This window comes from Podarcis gaigeae (genome assembly GCF_964106915.1).
Source record: "Podarcis gaigeae genome assembly, chromosome: 1".
NCBI lineage: Eukaryota > Metazoa > Chordata > Lepidosauria > Squamata > Lacertidae > Podarcis > Podarcis gaigeae.
The window spans coordinates 82,466,297-82,481,426 of NC_139678.1; the positions used below are offsets into that span (position 1 = coordinate 82,466,297).

The following is a 15,130-nucleotide window of genomic DNA, read 5'->3' on the forward strand; positions in this document are numbered from 1 at the left end:
GCGTACTATGTGGAGGCAGTGCCACCACATATGCATGTAGGTACTGTGCTGCACACATTTTCTCCAGCACTTAGCAGACATGGTAAGGTAAAGGGGCCCCTGACCATTAGGTTCAGTCAGGACCAACTCTGGGGTTGTGGCACTCATCTCGCTTTATTGGCCGAGGGAGCTGGCGTACAGGGTCATGTGGCGAGCATGACTAAGCCCCTTCTGGCAAAACCAGAGCAGTGCACAGAGACACCGTTTACCTTCTGGCCGGAGCGGTACCTATTTATCCACTTGCACTTTGACGTGCTTTTGAACTGCTAGGTTGGCAGGAGCAGGGACCGAGCAACGGGAGCTCACCCCTTTGCGGGGATTCAAACAGCCAACCTTCTGATTGGCAAGTCCTAGGCTCTGTGGTTTAACCCACAGCGCCACCCGTGTCCCAGCAGACATGGTAGGGCTCAAATAGCTTAACTTGAGCGGCATAAGTTACCTGCAGTGGGTTACTTTAAGAACACCTTCCCTGATTGCAGGCACCTTCTGTTCCAACTTTTAAACACCTGCTGAAAACTTTATGTTCCACCTGGCTTATGCAGGCAATTAAGAATACATCTTTCCACAATGGTCTGTTTTTAACTTTTTAATATGGTTCTTAACTATATAATATGTTTTTCACTGTATGGTTTTATGTTGTAAACCACTTTGATATATATATATATTATAATTTTTCTATATATAAATGAAGAAAAAAGCATGGTTTGGAATGGGGTCTATTTCCACATTGCCTTCAAGGTCATTTCAGCTATTGATTTTCCAAACCAGATGCTGTCCTCAGTGCGGAAGTAAGATTCATCTGGCAATCTGGCTCACTTTTGTTCCTGGCTTGAGGTGGGGAGTGTGCCACTTTGCCCTTTGTGCAGTGATGATGAAGCCCTAGTCACTCATCCTCTCCATTTCACCCAGAGACATTCTATTATTATTATTTATTAAATTTCTATACAGCCCTTCATCCGAGGATCACAGAACAGTTTACATTCTGTACCCTGATACTAGCTTTTCCCAACCTGGTGCTCTCCAGATACGATGGGCTGCATCAGGGGCATACCTAGGCTCCCTTGTGCCCTTGGCAAGGAGCTGGCAAGCCCACTGTCCCTTTGTCTGGCCTCCCAGAGCAGGGGAGAAGTGGCCCCAGGGGGTACATGGATGGATGGGCAGACGGGCTTCTAGGCACCCTGAGCCAGAGTGGAGAGGCATTGTTTCTTCACCCTCTGGGCCTGCCCCTTGGCGGCTGCCAACCTGTTCAACACCTGCAATGCACCAGCCTCAGCCACAATGGCCCAAGGTCAAGGAGGATGGAAGTTGCAATCTAAAACATCCTGGGGAAAGCTGATTTATGCAAATTTCGGTTTCGTGTGTGCCTGTTTCCTTAAAGTACCCAGCAACATTCCATATATATTAGCATATGAACATGTGTTTGTATTAACTTTTTTGGCTTTATGTTTTCCAGACAATATCTGCCACACTTTCATGCATCCTCTCCAGTTTCTCAACATCCTTTTCAAAATGGAAACATCAGAACTGGATACAGGATCTCAGCAGTTCATCCTGCAAATTCCCCAGCTTGATGTGAGCAATTTCCTTGGCTTGGAAAACCCCTTTTTGTTGTGAAGATTGACACTTGCATTCCTATCCTTCATCTCTGAAAGAGAAGAAGAGAGGCATTCAAGACTAGGCATATTCCACAATTACAAAATCACTGGCTTGTCTCCAATTTACCTCTACTAAGAGTAGACCCATTAAAGTTAATAAACCTAAATCAGCCATGTCTATTAATTGAAATGGGTCTTCTCTGAGTATCACTAGCACTAAATATAACTCAGTATGGTTTTTTATCAGTATTTCTTACATTTTTATTTGCAAAAACAGGTTTCTCATCCTTCAGGTTGCAGGATCTAAACAGCAACAGGTTGCAAATTTCAGCTTTTGAAGAATTTCAGATTGCCCCAGTGCAAATTGTAGTGGTCACACCACATGTGGGTCACACACAGCCTCTTCTGCCTTATTTTTTTCAGCTACAAGCCCTTGTCATCAGCCTTTGTCCCAAAATTCTTAGCAGTGCAGAAGGACAAATATGAGGAAGGTGTGTAATATGCATGAGTGTGTGTAAAAGATCAATTGCACGAGCAGCCCTTACACACTTAGTAACACTGTTTGAACTTTTCTCTTTGGCCAACCATGAGAGGAGAGGAGAAAGTAAAGCAGGTGCAGCCCAGTTAGCTTCTCGTAGGAAACACCCACGCCCCATATCAAGTTTGGTTTTTTGCTCCAGGCGAAAAAAGTCAATAACAGGCCAGGCCAAGGGGATGGGGGTTGCAACTAGGGCAGAGTTGGGCCAAGTCTAAGATCAATAAAGGCAATTATCATACTAGAGGCTTGATAGGTGGTTTCAAATTGATCAAGGTGTCCCTAACTGGTCTGTCTCACTTGCTCCTTTTCCTTTGCTCTTCTCAACCTGGGAGGGAAGCTGCAGATGTAAAGATCAGTGTTGCCCCCCTTCCGACCTTGCTTCCTTCCTATGCCCCCCCCCCCCCGTCCTACCAGACAGCTTGCCAACAGCTTGGTGCGCACAGTGGTGGAGTGCAGAAGTGGGAAGGAGAAGGAAGCGGAAGTAACGTTGTTAATAGAGTGCGCATGGCAATCCATCCACTGGGAATCACGGTCACTTCTCTGTTCACTCCACTTCTCTGTTTTCCATTTTCTGCACGTCTCTGTTATCTTTTTCTTTTCTGTTTTCTTTTTTCAGTCACTTCTCTGTTTTCTTCACTTCTCACTTCCCTCTGTGGCCCCCTAATCTCATGCCATGCACCCCCATTTATGCGATTTCCACCTGTGGCCCCCTTGGAATATCCTGGGGGTCCCCAGAAGGCCATCTGGCCCCTAGCTGAGAAACACTAATCCAGGGCCATGGAATTTGTGCCCCTCTTACGACTTCCATCATCCTTGACCATTGTCCAGGAGTTGATGCAATAGGCCCAGGCAGAGAAAAACTGCTATTTAATTTACTCCAGCCGTATACCCAGGCTGTATATGCACTATGCTTTTAAAGCACATTTTCCCCCTCAAAGAATTCTGGGCAACGTAGTTTGTTATAGGCTGCTGGAAATTGTAACTTCATGAGGGCTAAACCGCAATTCTTTGAGGGAAAACATGCCATTTTGAATGTGCTTTAAAGGCATGGTTTGTACACAGCCACAGTAATTGATTGTAAAAATAAACACATGTCTCCTCAATAGACATTGTGCATTTTTCCAGAAGGATATCTGAGGCTGCAATCCTATACCTACTTTACTGAGTAAGCCCACTGAACTCAGCAGTTGCCTCTGAGTAGACATGCAGAGGATAGTACTGTGAAGATTCCTCAGGACATGAGTATTCTGTTATATAGTTCTAATATCATACATTGTTTCCTGACATTGTGAGTTTGTTATACCTCCACTTGAAATTATGCCTGCTACCTATTATAGGGGGTCATCTGAAAATGCTTGAAGATGATTATTCAAGATCACTGACACAAAAAAAAGACTTCTAGGATCAATGTGATCATGACATTGATCTTTTAAGAAGCATTGGCAGAAGAGAAAGAAACATATCCAGAAAGAAGAGAAAAAGGGGGGGGGGGTTTGGATGATCTGATTCAGCAGAAATAGAATTGAGCACCTCTGCATAAAAAGTTGTTGAGAGATTAAAAACTGCCTGAAGAAAACAACAAACCAAAGTAGGATTCAGTTGCAGCAAGGAGTTCTCTCCTAACTTTTTGAAACTTGACAATTGAGGTTTTTTTCTTTTTCACTGAACAGAAACAGATCTAGGCTAGGGGCTCTCACACTTTCTTCTTTGGGGAAGTATAGTGTTCTGATCAATGGAAGTAATAGTACCACTCTATTCTGCCTTTGTTAGACCACACCTGCAATACTGTGTCCATTTCTGGCCACCACAATTTAAGAAGGATGTTGACAAGCTGGAACATGTGCAGAGAAGGGAGACCAAGATGATAAAGGGTCTGGAAACCAAGCCTTATGAAGAATGGTTGAGGGAGTTGGGTATGTTTAGCCTGGAGAAGAGGAGACTGAGGGGAGATGTGATAGCCACCTTCAAATATCTAAAGGGCTATTGCATGGAAGATGGAACAAGTGTATTTTCTCCTGCTCTGGAGGCTAGGACCTGAACCAATTCAAGCTACCAGAAAGAAGATTCCAACAAAACATCAGGAAGAACTTTATGACAGTAAGTGGTGTTTGACAGTGGAACAGACTCCCATCAGAGGTGGTGGAGTCTCCTTCCTTGGAGGTTTGAAAGCAGATGTTTGCTGGCCACCTGTCATGGATGCTTTCGTTGGGATTCCTGCATTGTAGGGGGTTGGACTAGATGACACACAGGGTCCCTTCCAACCCTACAATTCTATGATTCCAGATTCTATGATCCTTGCCACCAGACCCAGCTTCTCACGCAGGACACCTCCATAGATTGCCCTGCCCTGCCCTGCTCAGAAGTGTCCAATGAGTTCATTCTACACAGCTGAATTACATTACCCACATCCTGTTCATTCACAGAATTTCACAGCCTGCTTTTCTCTAGAAGTGATGTCAGACTAGGGGTGTGATCAGCAGTAAACAGGTGAGATATAAGGACCCGGGGAAAGCAGTAGGTAGAGGGACAATTAAGGAGTGGAAAGGCATCTAACTTGAAGCAGGATGAGGCAGCGTAAGTAGTAGAGGCTGCTGGAGGGCACTCTGTTGCATGCATGTTTCCTTGGAAGACAGTGTGGAGAGATGGGCTGATTGGCTGAGAAGTTTATCTGGGCTGAGCTAGTGGAGGGAAAGTCTTCTTCAATAAACTGGTCTGTGGTATGTGTGTGTTATGAGTGGGACAAAATGTTGAGGCAAGTGTTTGGGGAGATGGGAGGTAGGGCAGGTTCTGGATGTTTCCTAGAGAAAAGCCAGCAAAGTAAAGTTGTACAGTGGATTGTAACTCTTCCAGTGCTGAGTTCTCTCAGTGGTGGGAGCAGAGTTGCCAACACATGTGTGATTTGTCATACTGGGCAGCACTGGCGACGTGGATTCTTGTTTGGGTGCTTGAGTAGAAGCAGAGATGTTTTTATTTTTTAAAAAAATCTACCCAAGGTGAGATGTCATTGCTGGATTCCTGGATTCTTCTGTTGCTATGCAAGATTTTTCTTTGAACCTTTGGGGCATAGTCGACCTGTGTATAAACAAGGGGCAAGGGTGTTTATCATGCTTTGCCCACTGTGATGAGTTAAACAAAAAACAAAAACAAAAAAAGGTTGAGAATGCCTGAGGGCCTGCTAGGATGTCAACAAGGCTGTGCATGCTTAGAGCAGGGGAGCCCTGGCTTCCAGCAACAGAAGGCTGAGCATTTAAAGCACATTCCTCTCACCCCCCAAGGAGTCCTGGGAATTGTAGCTTGGTAGCCATGAGCTTTAAATGCGCATTAAATGTGCATGGTTGCAGGGCTTGTGTGACTGTCTGATGAGTAGCAATTAAACAGGTGGTGCTTTCTTGGTGTGGAAATGTAAAAGCAGAGGAACTCTGCCATGGGGGGTGGGGGTGGGGAATGGAAGTGAGGATTTTGTTTCCCTCCTGGCAAGACTCTACATATTTTTTGTTAGCAGGAGTTCTGGACTTGGGACAGGACTGAGCAGCTCTAGGGAATTTTGGTGTTGGAATTTGGTTTGTAATTTAGGGTGTCATTACGGTTTTGGGCCCCCCACCCAAACATGAAGTGCATTACTGTTTTGAAACCCAGGTCTGCACCCCCACCCCATTTCTTCCATTTGTGGTTTTGTAAGCTGATGATCTGACCCACTCACATCTCCCTAGAATGATGAGAGCTGTGGGGGTTTTATGGTCGCTTACACAACGTATCTTTAAAGCACGTGGCTCACCCCTCCCCTCAAGATGTAATTTGTTAATGGTGCTGAGAACTGTAACTCTTAGGGGGATACTACAGTTCTCAGGAATCTTGGGTGAGGGAAGAATATGCTATAAATGTGCTTTAGATAGATAGATAGATAGATAGATAGATAGATAGATAGATAGATAGATAAATTTATTGTCATTGTCCGTATATACACAGTATACACAACAACGAAAATCAAACACCCAAGACTGGATTCACATACACATTCGCACGTATCTCCAACACTCTCATCCTATTCAGACATAATCTATTAGAACATAACATAATCCAGAATATAACATAACCTATTAGAAGCATAGCATAACCTAAAACCTATCTCATTCCTTACTACTCACTGCTTGCTATTTCTTACAACTGGCCCTGAGATCAGTATTTAGTGCAATCAGAGCTCTTGGATAGAAACTATTCAGAAGGCGTGTGGTTCGTGTTTTCATTGTCCTGTATCTTCTGCCCGAAGGCAACAGTTAAATGTATGGTGTGTGCGTAGCCTTTTGTACATGGTGATAGCTTGCCTAGAATACCAAGGAAATGCAGGCCAGCCCTATCATGAGGCAGCCACCTCAGGCAGCAGGTGCTGAGGGCCAAGGGGCAGTGTTGAAGTGTTGGAGATTGAAGCTGTGTGTGCCACTCAGCCTGTCCTGCGCTCCTTAAGGTAGAGGACACCACCCCATGGACCAGACTGCCCATTTGGCTACTGTACATGAAGTGTATGTCTGTGTGTGCACCATGCCTTTAAACAAGAGAATTGTTTGACTTTGATGTAGTTTTATTAGATGTTGCTAAAACTGTTTCGTTAGATGATAGTAGACAATAATCAAAATTACTGTAGAAGTTGAAGTGTAGGTATTTTGGGCATATAGTTTTTTTCCTTTCATGAAGTTTTCTGTGAACTGCCCTGAGACCTCTGGGTATAGGGCAGTATATAAATTCAATTTAGAATTTAGAATCTTGTCCTTTGCCTCAGGCAGCAAAATGTCTTGGATCAGCCTCAGAGATGCCAAGTTGCTCCCAAGATCGAGGGGGCCCGGCGCATGCCATGTGCACATGACATCACACGTGCAACATGTGTGTGTGTGATGTCACATGCATGTGACATCCCGCACACAATGCATGTGCGACGTCGCATCATCTGGAGGAGGCTGAGCGCTCTGGAGGAGCCAGCCACCAAAGCTGTGCTATACTTGGCTCCACGCTCAGCCTTCTCCACACTGAGGGGAGCCGAAGGGGCATGAGTTGGTATGAGGGGGAGCTCAATTGATGAAGTATTCAGAGATTTCGGCCAGGAAACTTCATGTGACACTGCATGTGACAAGGCAGGCAGCCTTGACTTGAACTTCACCACAGCTCTGACCTCACTAAGGTATTTGGCCTTAGCTACTCCTAGTAAAAGTTGGTGCTGGAATTCCACTGTTCCTTCTTGCCTGGCGGAGGGGGAAAAGTCCCTCTTGACTGTCTCTGCTTCTGGGCACAAATAAGCAAAGTAGCTTCACGTGTCTTGTGACAGCTGCCCCTCAGGAGGGGAAATGTTGTCACTCTGTTACTCTGCCTGGTCCCATTTGATGCATGGGAGGTTGCAGCCACATTACCTGACTTACATTCCTAGGACTGGTGTGTGTGTGTGTGTGTGTGTGTGTGTGAGAGAGAGAGAGAGAGAGAGAGAGAGAGAGAGAGACCCACCCTTACCTGTTGCTACCAGGAATCTGTCCCTTTGGTTTCTCATGTGAGGGGTGCTGGGGGAGTGTCTGTTGGGTGATTGGAGGGAAAATGGCAGGAAATAACCCATAAGTGCAGCCTGGCAACATATTTATCAATTTTTCTTCTCACAGCTGCATTCTTCTCTCATTCAAAACAGCCCCCCCCCTTTAAAAAAAAGATGTTTTGATAATCTGTCTGTATGGTGCTGCTGGCAAAGCGCTATGTACAGTGCATGTGCAGCCTCACTACGTACGGTGCATGCATCATAAGTAGCAATGCCGCACATGCACCCTACGTAGCGACGCCCCACCCCTTCATTCGCCCCTGCCTTGGATTCTACCTTTACTATTTCCATGTTGGCCTTCTTGTGTGGAGATTAAGGCCATTAAAGCACCCAACCTATGGATACGCTCTTGAGAGTAAACTCCGGTGAATGCCATGTGACTTCCTTTTGAAGAAGTGTGAAATAGCATTTCACTGCACAATTTGTCTCAATGTAAAGTCTGATGACGCAATCCTTATGTTTATTACAGGACGGCGCACATTTGTATTGGTGGTGTCACTGATGACTGTGCTTTGCAGTTTGAGTCAGGGATGCCCCACTGAGGCCGGACCGACATGTGCAGAGGAACTGCCCAATGCCATCTCCATTATCAGTCGCTTGAAGAAATGCCTGAGGGATCTTTACAAGACCTTAGTGGTATGTAAAAGAATGAATCACCTGCTTTCTGTGTCACTTCCTTCCTTTGTCTCTAAAGGACCGTTCCTTCCACTCGGCTAAGAGTAGAATTTAGTAGAGCCATTCCAGATGTTGAAAATTGTGGGGCCCGCAAAGAAATGTGCTTTGGTAAACTGGACCAGCTCAGCCATGAGTTACTGGCATTGTTGGCAGATGTTGGGGCTAGAGTGTCAGCTGAAAGAGATCCAAATATTTTGGTTCGACTGGAGTCGCTGACTAAAATTACATAAAATCTAATATTTAGTTGGCTTAATGCTGCTGGCCATGCACTCCTGTGTTTCCGAGCAGCAGGCAGTGTCCTGTGTGGTGCACGTGACTTCCAGGGCAGGATCAGTACCAATTTGTCCTACATTTCAGCAGCAGCAGCAGCATCTAGATACTAAGAATGATCTCAGGTTTTTGAGTCATCATGCATAAGTAGCCAAAACATCCACGCACAAGAGGGAGGTATCAACAGCCCCATGTTTTGCAGAAGCAAAACTAATAATATTTCGGGGAGTAAATTAAGGGGGTTTAACCTTCCTCCAAATTGCTAAGTGAGGACTGAACATGCTCAGTTAGTATGGAATCCTGGCTATTGAGTTGGGGGGGTACAAAATACTTAGTGGGAATAGGAATGGCTTGGAGTGGTTGGAATCTTGAACAGAAGCATGTCACACAGCAACTTTTTGTTGTAGGTCTCCCTTGTCCCTGATTTTCAGTATACAAAGCCCTGCTTATTCCCACATTCTGCAGTCATTAGGACATCAGCAATGGAAGGTCAGGCATGATCTGAAGCATGTGGGACTTGCTTTCAAGTGAATGTGTTCAGGATTGGACTGACAGCCTTTAAGCTTTGTACCTCGACCTTCCCACTACAATCTTGTGTGATGGGCCATTATTTTCCCACTCTTACAATTCATAGCCTTGGAAGGAAACAAGAGGTTATTGGGTTCAGTCCTCTTTCACAACTCCCATCTGTTTCCACCTCCAGCCTATCAATCTGTAGAATCTACAGTGAGTTATTTTGGAGAACAAATAGCTCCACTTCAGATGATTCAAAAGAAAAACACAAACCACAAGCTGCAAAGGATGGCAGTTCTGCTACCCTAGTGAACATTCCTGCTTGACTCTACTAGAGATGATGAATCAGATCCTAAATATAAGTAAATTCCCTTCACCCTTATTGCATTTGTGGGATGGTGACTCCTTTAACACCCTTATTGGTCTACAGGTGAATTGTTGAGTCCAGACCACAGGCAACTCTGTTGACAGGACTGCACTGGCTCTCAACATTTTACTAAAGTTTGTGTGGGGGGGTATAGGAATACTAAGTTGTAATAAAATCTTTCAGCTGTTTCAGCAGAGGAGGGGAAGCACACCAAATTTCATAATAGTAGAAATAGTTTCAAATGCTTGAAAGACAAATAATATATAACTTATTTTTCACAATTAAAATTGGTTTGGCCAGTTCCGGAATCCAAGTTTTGTTTTGTTTTTCAAATTTGCAGGACGATGGTTATGGAGGCAGAGAGCTCAGAGGACCTGTGTGCATCCCAAGAAACAATGGCATTGTGGCCCAGCCCACCGACCTGGTAAGGAGCCATTTCGCAAGAGGAAGAGCGAGCCCAGTATCTGTGTGTAGGGCAGAAATGGGCAAATCTGTCAATTTTGGTTTCTCCTACTTTTTCATTATATTATTTCAGTATTATGTTCAGTTCTCCACATTTCCACATCAATTTGCAATTTCTTTTTAAACAACTTTGCCTAATATACAATTTTTTGCAAAGCAGTATATATTTCAAAGCAGATGGAGAAACGTTTTCCTCCCTCTCTCATAGCACTAGAATGCACTGACATCCAAATAAGCTGAATGTTGGAAGATTTAGGACAGATAAAAGAAAGTAATTCTTCATACAGCGTATAGTTAAATTTTGGAACTTCCTCACTCGGGAGGCAGTGATGGCCCCCCAATCTGGATGGTTTTAAGTGAGGATAAGGCAGATTCATGGAGGTTAAGGCTATCAATGGCTACTAACCACGATGGCTCTGCTCTGCCTCCTCAGCTGGAGGTAGCAATGCTATTGAATACCAGGGAAAATGCTCTTGCGCTCAGAGCCTGCTTGTATGTTTCCCACGGGCATCTAGTTGGCCACTGTGAGACCAGGATGCTGGACTAGATGGGCTCAGGACAAATTTTAGGGATGCCAGTTTCAACGGGAGGTAGGAATTTGGTAGTTTCATAGAAAAGAGTATCTGAGTGGGTGTTGCATGTTTGACCTGTTGTGGAAGCAAAAAACATACAGTCGTACTTTGGATCCCGAAAGCCTTGGTACTCAGACATTATGGCTCCTGAACACCGGAAACCCAGAAGTGACTGTTCTGGTTTGTGAGTATTCTTTGGAACCCAAACGTCTGACGGGGCTTCCATGGCTTCTGATTGGCTGCAGGAGGTTCCTGCAGCCAACCAGAAGCCGAGCTTTGGTTTCCGAACATTTTGGAAGTCGAACGGACTTCCGGAACAGATTGCCTTCAACCTCCAAGGTACGACTCAACTTTCCAAAACTCTGTCTTCTACACCTCTGTTAACAACACGGTACCTCAGCCCTGTCCTGAATCTGAGAGTTCTAACAAACCATGAACACTGCACTTAACATTTCCAAAATGCAATCTGGCCATCTTTGCACGTTTTACACAGAGCTGCTTAAATAGACTACTCAGTAAAGGTGTCCATCTTTCTTGTGTGACAGGGCACCATTGACACGAGACTGTGTCAGTACACAAAGTGCTTCCAGCATTATGCAGGCATCATCAGACCAATTGCCGGCAGACTGAGACCCAACATCCATAGGCAAACTGAATATTGCCAGAAGTACCTCAACCAGCTGGAAAACACCGTCAAGAAAATGAAGGTAAAAGAGCTGCTCCTTCGGGGCTTGCTTGTAAAACAAGCGTTCCACAGTTGTTATATGATGCTCCCGGGATAACAACCTGTAGTTACATTAAACATCCCATTCCAGGGTGTTTCCTCCACAGAAAGATGCGGATGATCAAGAGTTGGGCAGGCTTCCCATGTTTCTGTATGGGACAGGGAATGCCACCTTGTTGTATTGCAACATCCCCCCCTTTTCCTGGCAAATGTGACAGGAGTATCTTTCCGCAGCAAGAATACAAAGTAATGGAGGAAATGCCTACTGAATTTCTGCCTTTTAGCTGTTAATTGGGCTAGAGTTCTGCCTGAAAAATGATGGACACCCCCATTTGCCCATTACTGTCATCCTGAAAAGAGAAACCTACTTTTGGGTCCTAACTGATCCTTTAAACTTGTAAATGTTACAGGTGCACTTAATGGAAATCTTCAATATTCAGATTTTTGATTTTTTTAAAAAAAGAATCATGTGGGAAGAATCTCAAATAGATTTCCTAATTTATGAGACCATTAATCTGATTGTGAGACCCAACAGTCCCATATACAGAGCATAGGAGCCAACTCCTAGCGGCCGAGGTCCCATCGCTCCCTCCAATAAAATATTTGAGGGGTTTCCCCCCAAAATGATGAACATTACCATTCAAATGGCGCACCGTGTCTTGTGATCGATTATGCTGGGCGGGGCTTACATGGACCCCCCCCCCCGCATTTATTTAAGCTGGCATTCCTGATGTAGAATGCTCTCCTCCTTCAGTTGCATGTTCCATTGCATGTGCTGAACATGCAGCATTTGTATGGTTCTGCTTCGACATTTGACTCAGGTTCTTCATGCCTTTTATTTCCAGCTGCTGCCCACAGCCCCATGTTCTGCTGATTCCTGCAGAATCTCCTGGACTTTCACTGATCAATGGGACGAGCTCACTAAAGGAACCCGCCTCGCCCAGGAGCTGCTGGAGTATTTGGAGCACCTCAAATTTTCCTGCAGCTGAGATGACAAGTGCACATTCATGTGCCTACTCCGAACCATGGACTGAGTAGGTACATCACGATTGCCTCAGCCTCCATATGTATGATTTGACCTTCGTTCAGAAGGTGGGATGTAGAGATGCCGTGAGGCTCTTTCTTCGCAAGAAGAGGGAAAGTGCCTATGTGTGTGTGCAGGAGGCCTTCTATGAACAAGCACCACTCTATACAAAGCTGGGTCTCAAAGTGCGTGTCTGTGTGTACAGGAGGCAGAGGTGCAGTCATGCATCTTGAAGTGCAGAAACTCATCATTGCAAGGAGAGTCCACATACGCACATACCCAAAGGTCATCAGTACCCAACAGTAGTTTAGTGGTCCCTTCTGAAGCACAGTCAGTCTTCATGGTCACTCCCTATAGAACAAACATGAATTTTTGGCCAGGTGTTACAGCTTCAATACAAAGCCAGCTTTTTCCTCATCCACCCCTCCTCCTGTTTCATTGTGGAATCAAACACTGGCTCACAATTTTGTGACATTTTGATTGGCGATAGCAAAACGACTCTGGAAATATATTTTTTTACGTTGCAGTTAAAGCCTTAGCCATGCATATTCATCTTGCAACTCACTTCTTCCTTTGCTTATTGGGTGGGTTTCTCCTTGAGAAAAACTTATTTATTTGGAATGTGGAGGACTGGCAAATAGCACCCCAAGAGATATCATCATCTCTGCTGGGGCGCCTGTTTTGCTAAGCATTTTCAGAGGGTTAATTAGATTCACTGTTGGTCATTTGTTGTTAATATTCTTAGCTTACAATTTAATGATGCTTTAATGATTTGATTGTATACTACTATGATTTTTTAATGAGCTGGTGGCATATAATTATATTGCACAACACTATTATAGATATATATGTATATTTATGAGTTATAGATATTTTTATAAATAAAATAAAGTAGAATTTCTTAGTCATAAAGCTGAGATGTTAAATGTTAAAAGCGGTGGAGATTTCAAGCAATGGATTTGATGTAACCAATTTCAAGCCAAGGATTTGCTTAACAGGTTTCATTTAACATTCTTCAACCACCAGCTTCTATTGCCAATAGACAATGAGGACATTATACGTTTGGTATGTGTCAACAAATGATTGGTTAATTAAGGCCACAGTATGCTGCAATTGGCTATGTTACCCTCATGAATCCGGTGCATGGCCCTATTGGCTACTAACTGGTTAACCTATTTATGTATGATGATAATAAATTAATAATAATATTAATAATGTATTATATTTTTATTGTAGTATCTTGTATAATATGAAGTTGAACATTGTGTAATATCAGTTTTTTTAAATAAATAAATAAATAAATAAATAAATCAACTGAAGTATGTTTAAAGAGATATCCAGCTGTGATGTCGGAGTCTGAAATTTTTTAATAAGCTCAAATGCTTTTCTATGTGTCTAACTCCAGGAATATAACACTTTTTCTATTAGAAAATGATATGTGCTCCCTTCATTCTGGGGTCATTTGTCCACCTTTGGTCTCCACCCTGCACTCAGCTCTCACCTGTGGCTCCTAGAAGCTGTCACCATGTGACAACGGCCAAACACTGGGAATGCCTTTGACTGGCCAGCTACACCAGATGAAGGTAGTTGATGGGTTTCAAACCCTTGGTGAGTTAGGGACTTCCCCTGCCTGCAAAGACAAGCTCCAGGCAGAATGAGCGGATGAGACCAATACCAGGTTCAACAGTCAAGAAGGCAGGTTTTTGAAGTGAGGGTCAGGTCAGGTCAGGTAGCCAGCCCATCTAGGAGAAGGAAAACTCTGATCCTCAACCTCAGCTGCCTTGCGGGATGTCTTCAGGAGAAGAAAAGGCTAAGGAGTAATGCCTACACAAATCAGGAGCAGAGGCCCTAAGATGGCTGGGTGGTGCTTTATATGCTTCTTCCCAGCAACTCCTGCAGCCCAACTGGTGCCAAACGTGTTGCTCTGCTTTCCTTTGAACCACATCAGTAAGGCCAAGGGGGCGGGGCTTGTTATCTGGGCCACCAAGGCCCCCCATATACATTGCCTAGGCTTGCTCTTTGCAGAGGTCACTTTGGTGCTGCTAACACAACGGTTTGACTTTGCCGTTGGAGGCACACTCCATTTTCTCTTGAGATAGACGGATGCCAACGACAACTCATCTAATTCTGAAATGAATTGGGGGATGTGGGAAGCTTTCTAAATATGGGGTGGCCTAGGAAAGATAGGCTAAAGAAGCCTCTCTGCATTTTCACAACCCTTTCTAGAGCAAGTGGCTCACTAGTCATGCTCTCCACTCCAGGAGTCCTCATCAGAGGAGGAAATAGCAATCGCGGAAGGGAACTATATGGAGCAAGAGGTGGAGTTAGGTAGCAGCAAGGCCAAACCAGGCCAGTCAAGCCTTACAGCATTCCAGCTGTCACCATATCTGATAGACTGATAGCTGAGCCACTTCCAAGCCTGAAAGACCACAGGCACATGAGGGTACAGTGCTCTTGACCATAGACTGTGGACCTTGGACCTTAGTCTCTGGTCCATCCCATATGTGTGCTCTGACTCCTGACATCCTTGTGTCCTGAAGCAAGGAAAAGCGTAAGGGGCTCTCTCTCCCCCCCATTTTTGGCTCTGGGTTGTCCTTTTTTGCCCCAACTCTGCCCATTATGGGCACGCAGGCCATGACACAATCCGCTGAGGGCATGTAGCTAGTGGTGGTAGGTTCCCTTCCTTGGTCTGGAGAATCATTTAATTGGCTGAGCCTCCACTTGCAGCCTAAAGCAACACAACACAGGCACACTTCTGCCTCAGACATGGCAGTAACACAGT

At 44.6% G+C, this 15,130-nt stretch overlaps 1 protein-coding gene across 2 annotated transcripts; it reads left to right on the top strand.

The window, feature by feature from the left end:
- Positions 1-4,696: 4,696 nt before the first annotated feature.
- On the top strand, positions 4,697-13,617 carry LOC310846233 (uncharacterized protein). 2 transcript variants are annotated; one of them, XM_083742462.1, is made up of 5 exons: positions 4,697-4,746; positions 8,211-8,377; positions 9,907-9,990; positions 11,146-11,307; positions 12,170-13,617. In XM_083742462.1, exons 1-5 carry the CDS (start codon positions 4,737-4,739, stop codon positions 12,311-12,313), a joined length of 567 nt encoding a protein of 188 aa, XP_083598588.1. In that variant the 5' UTR covers positions 4,697-4,736; the 3' UTR covers positions 12,314-13,617. The 2 variants fall into 2 exon arrangements, with proteins under 2 accessions (XP_083598588.1, XP_083598587.1); XM_083742461.1 differs by lacking the exon at positions 4,697-4,746 and having other exon boundaries at positions 8,137-8,377.
- Positions 13,618-15,130: the final 1,513 nt, after the last annotated feature.

Excerpts from the sequence above, each read along its gene's own strand:
- LOC310846233 (XM_083742461.1), top strand. The coding sequence starts at position 8,198 with ATGTTTATTACAGGACGGCGCACATTTGTATTGGTGGTGTCACTGATG. Across the intron at positions 8,378-9,906 it reads ATCTTTACAAGACCTTAGTG|GACGATGGTTATGGAGGCAG; the intron begins GTATGTAAAAGA and ends TCAAATTTGCAG. Across the intron at positions 9,991-11,145 it reads TGGCCCAGCCCACCGACCTG|GGCACCATTGACACGAGACT; the intron begins GTAAGGAGCCAT and ends CTTGTGTGACAG.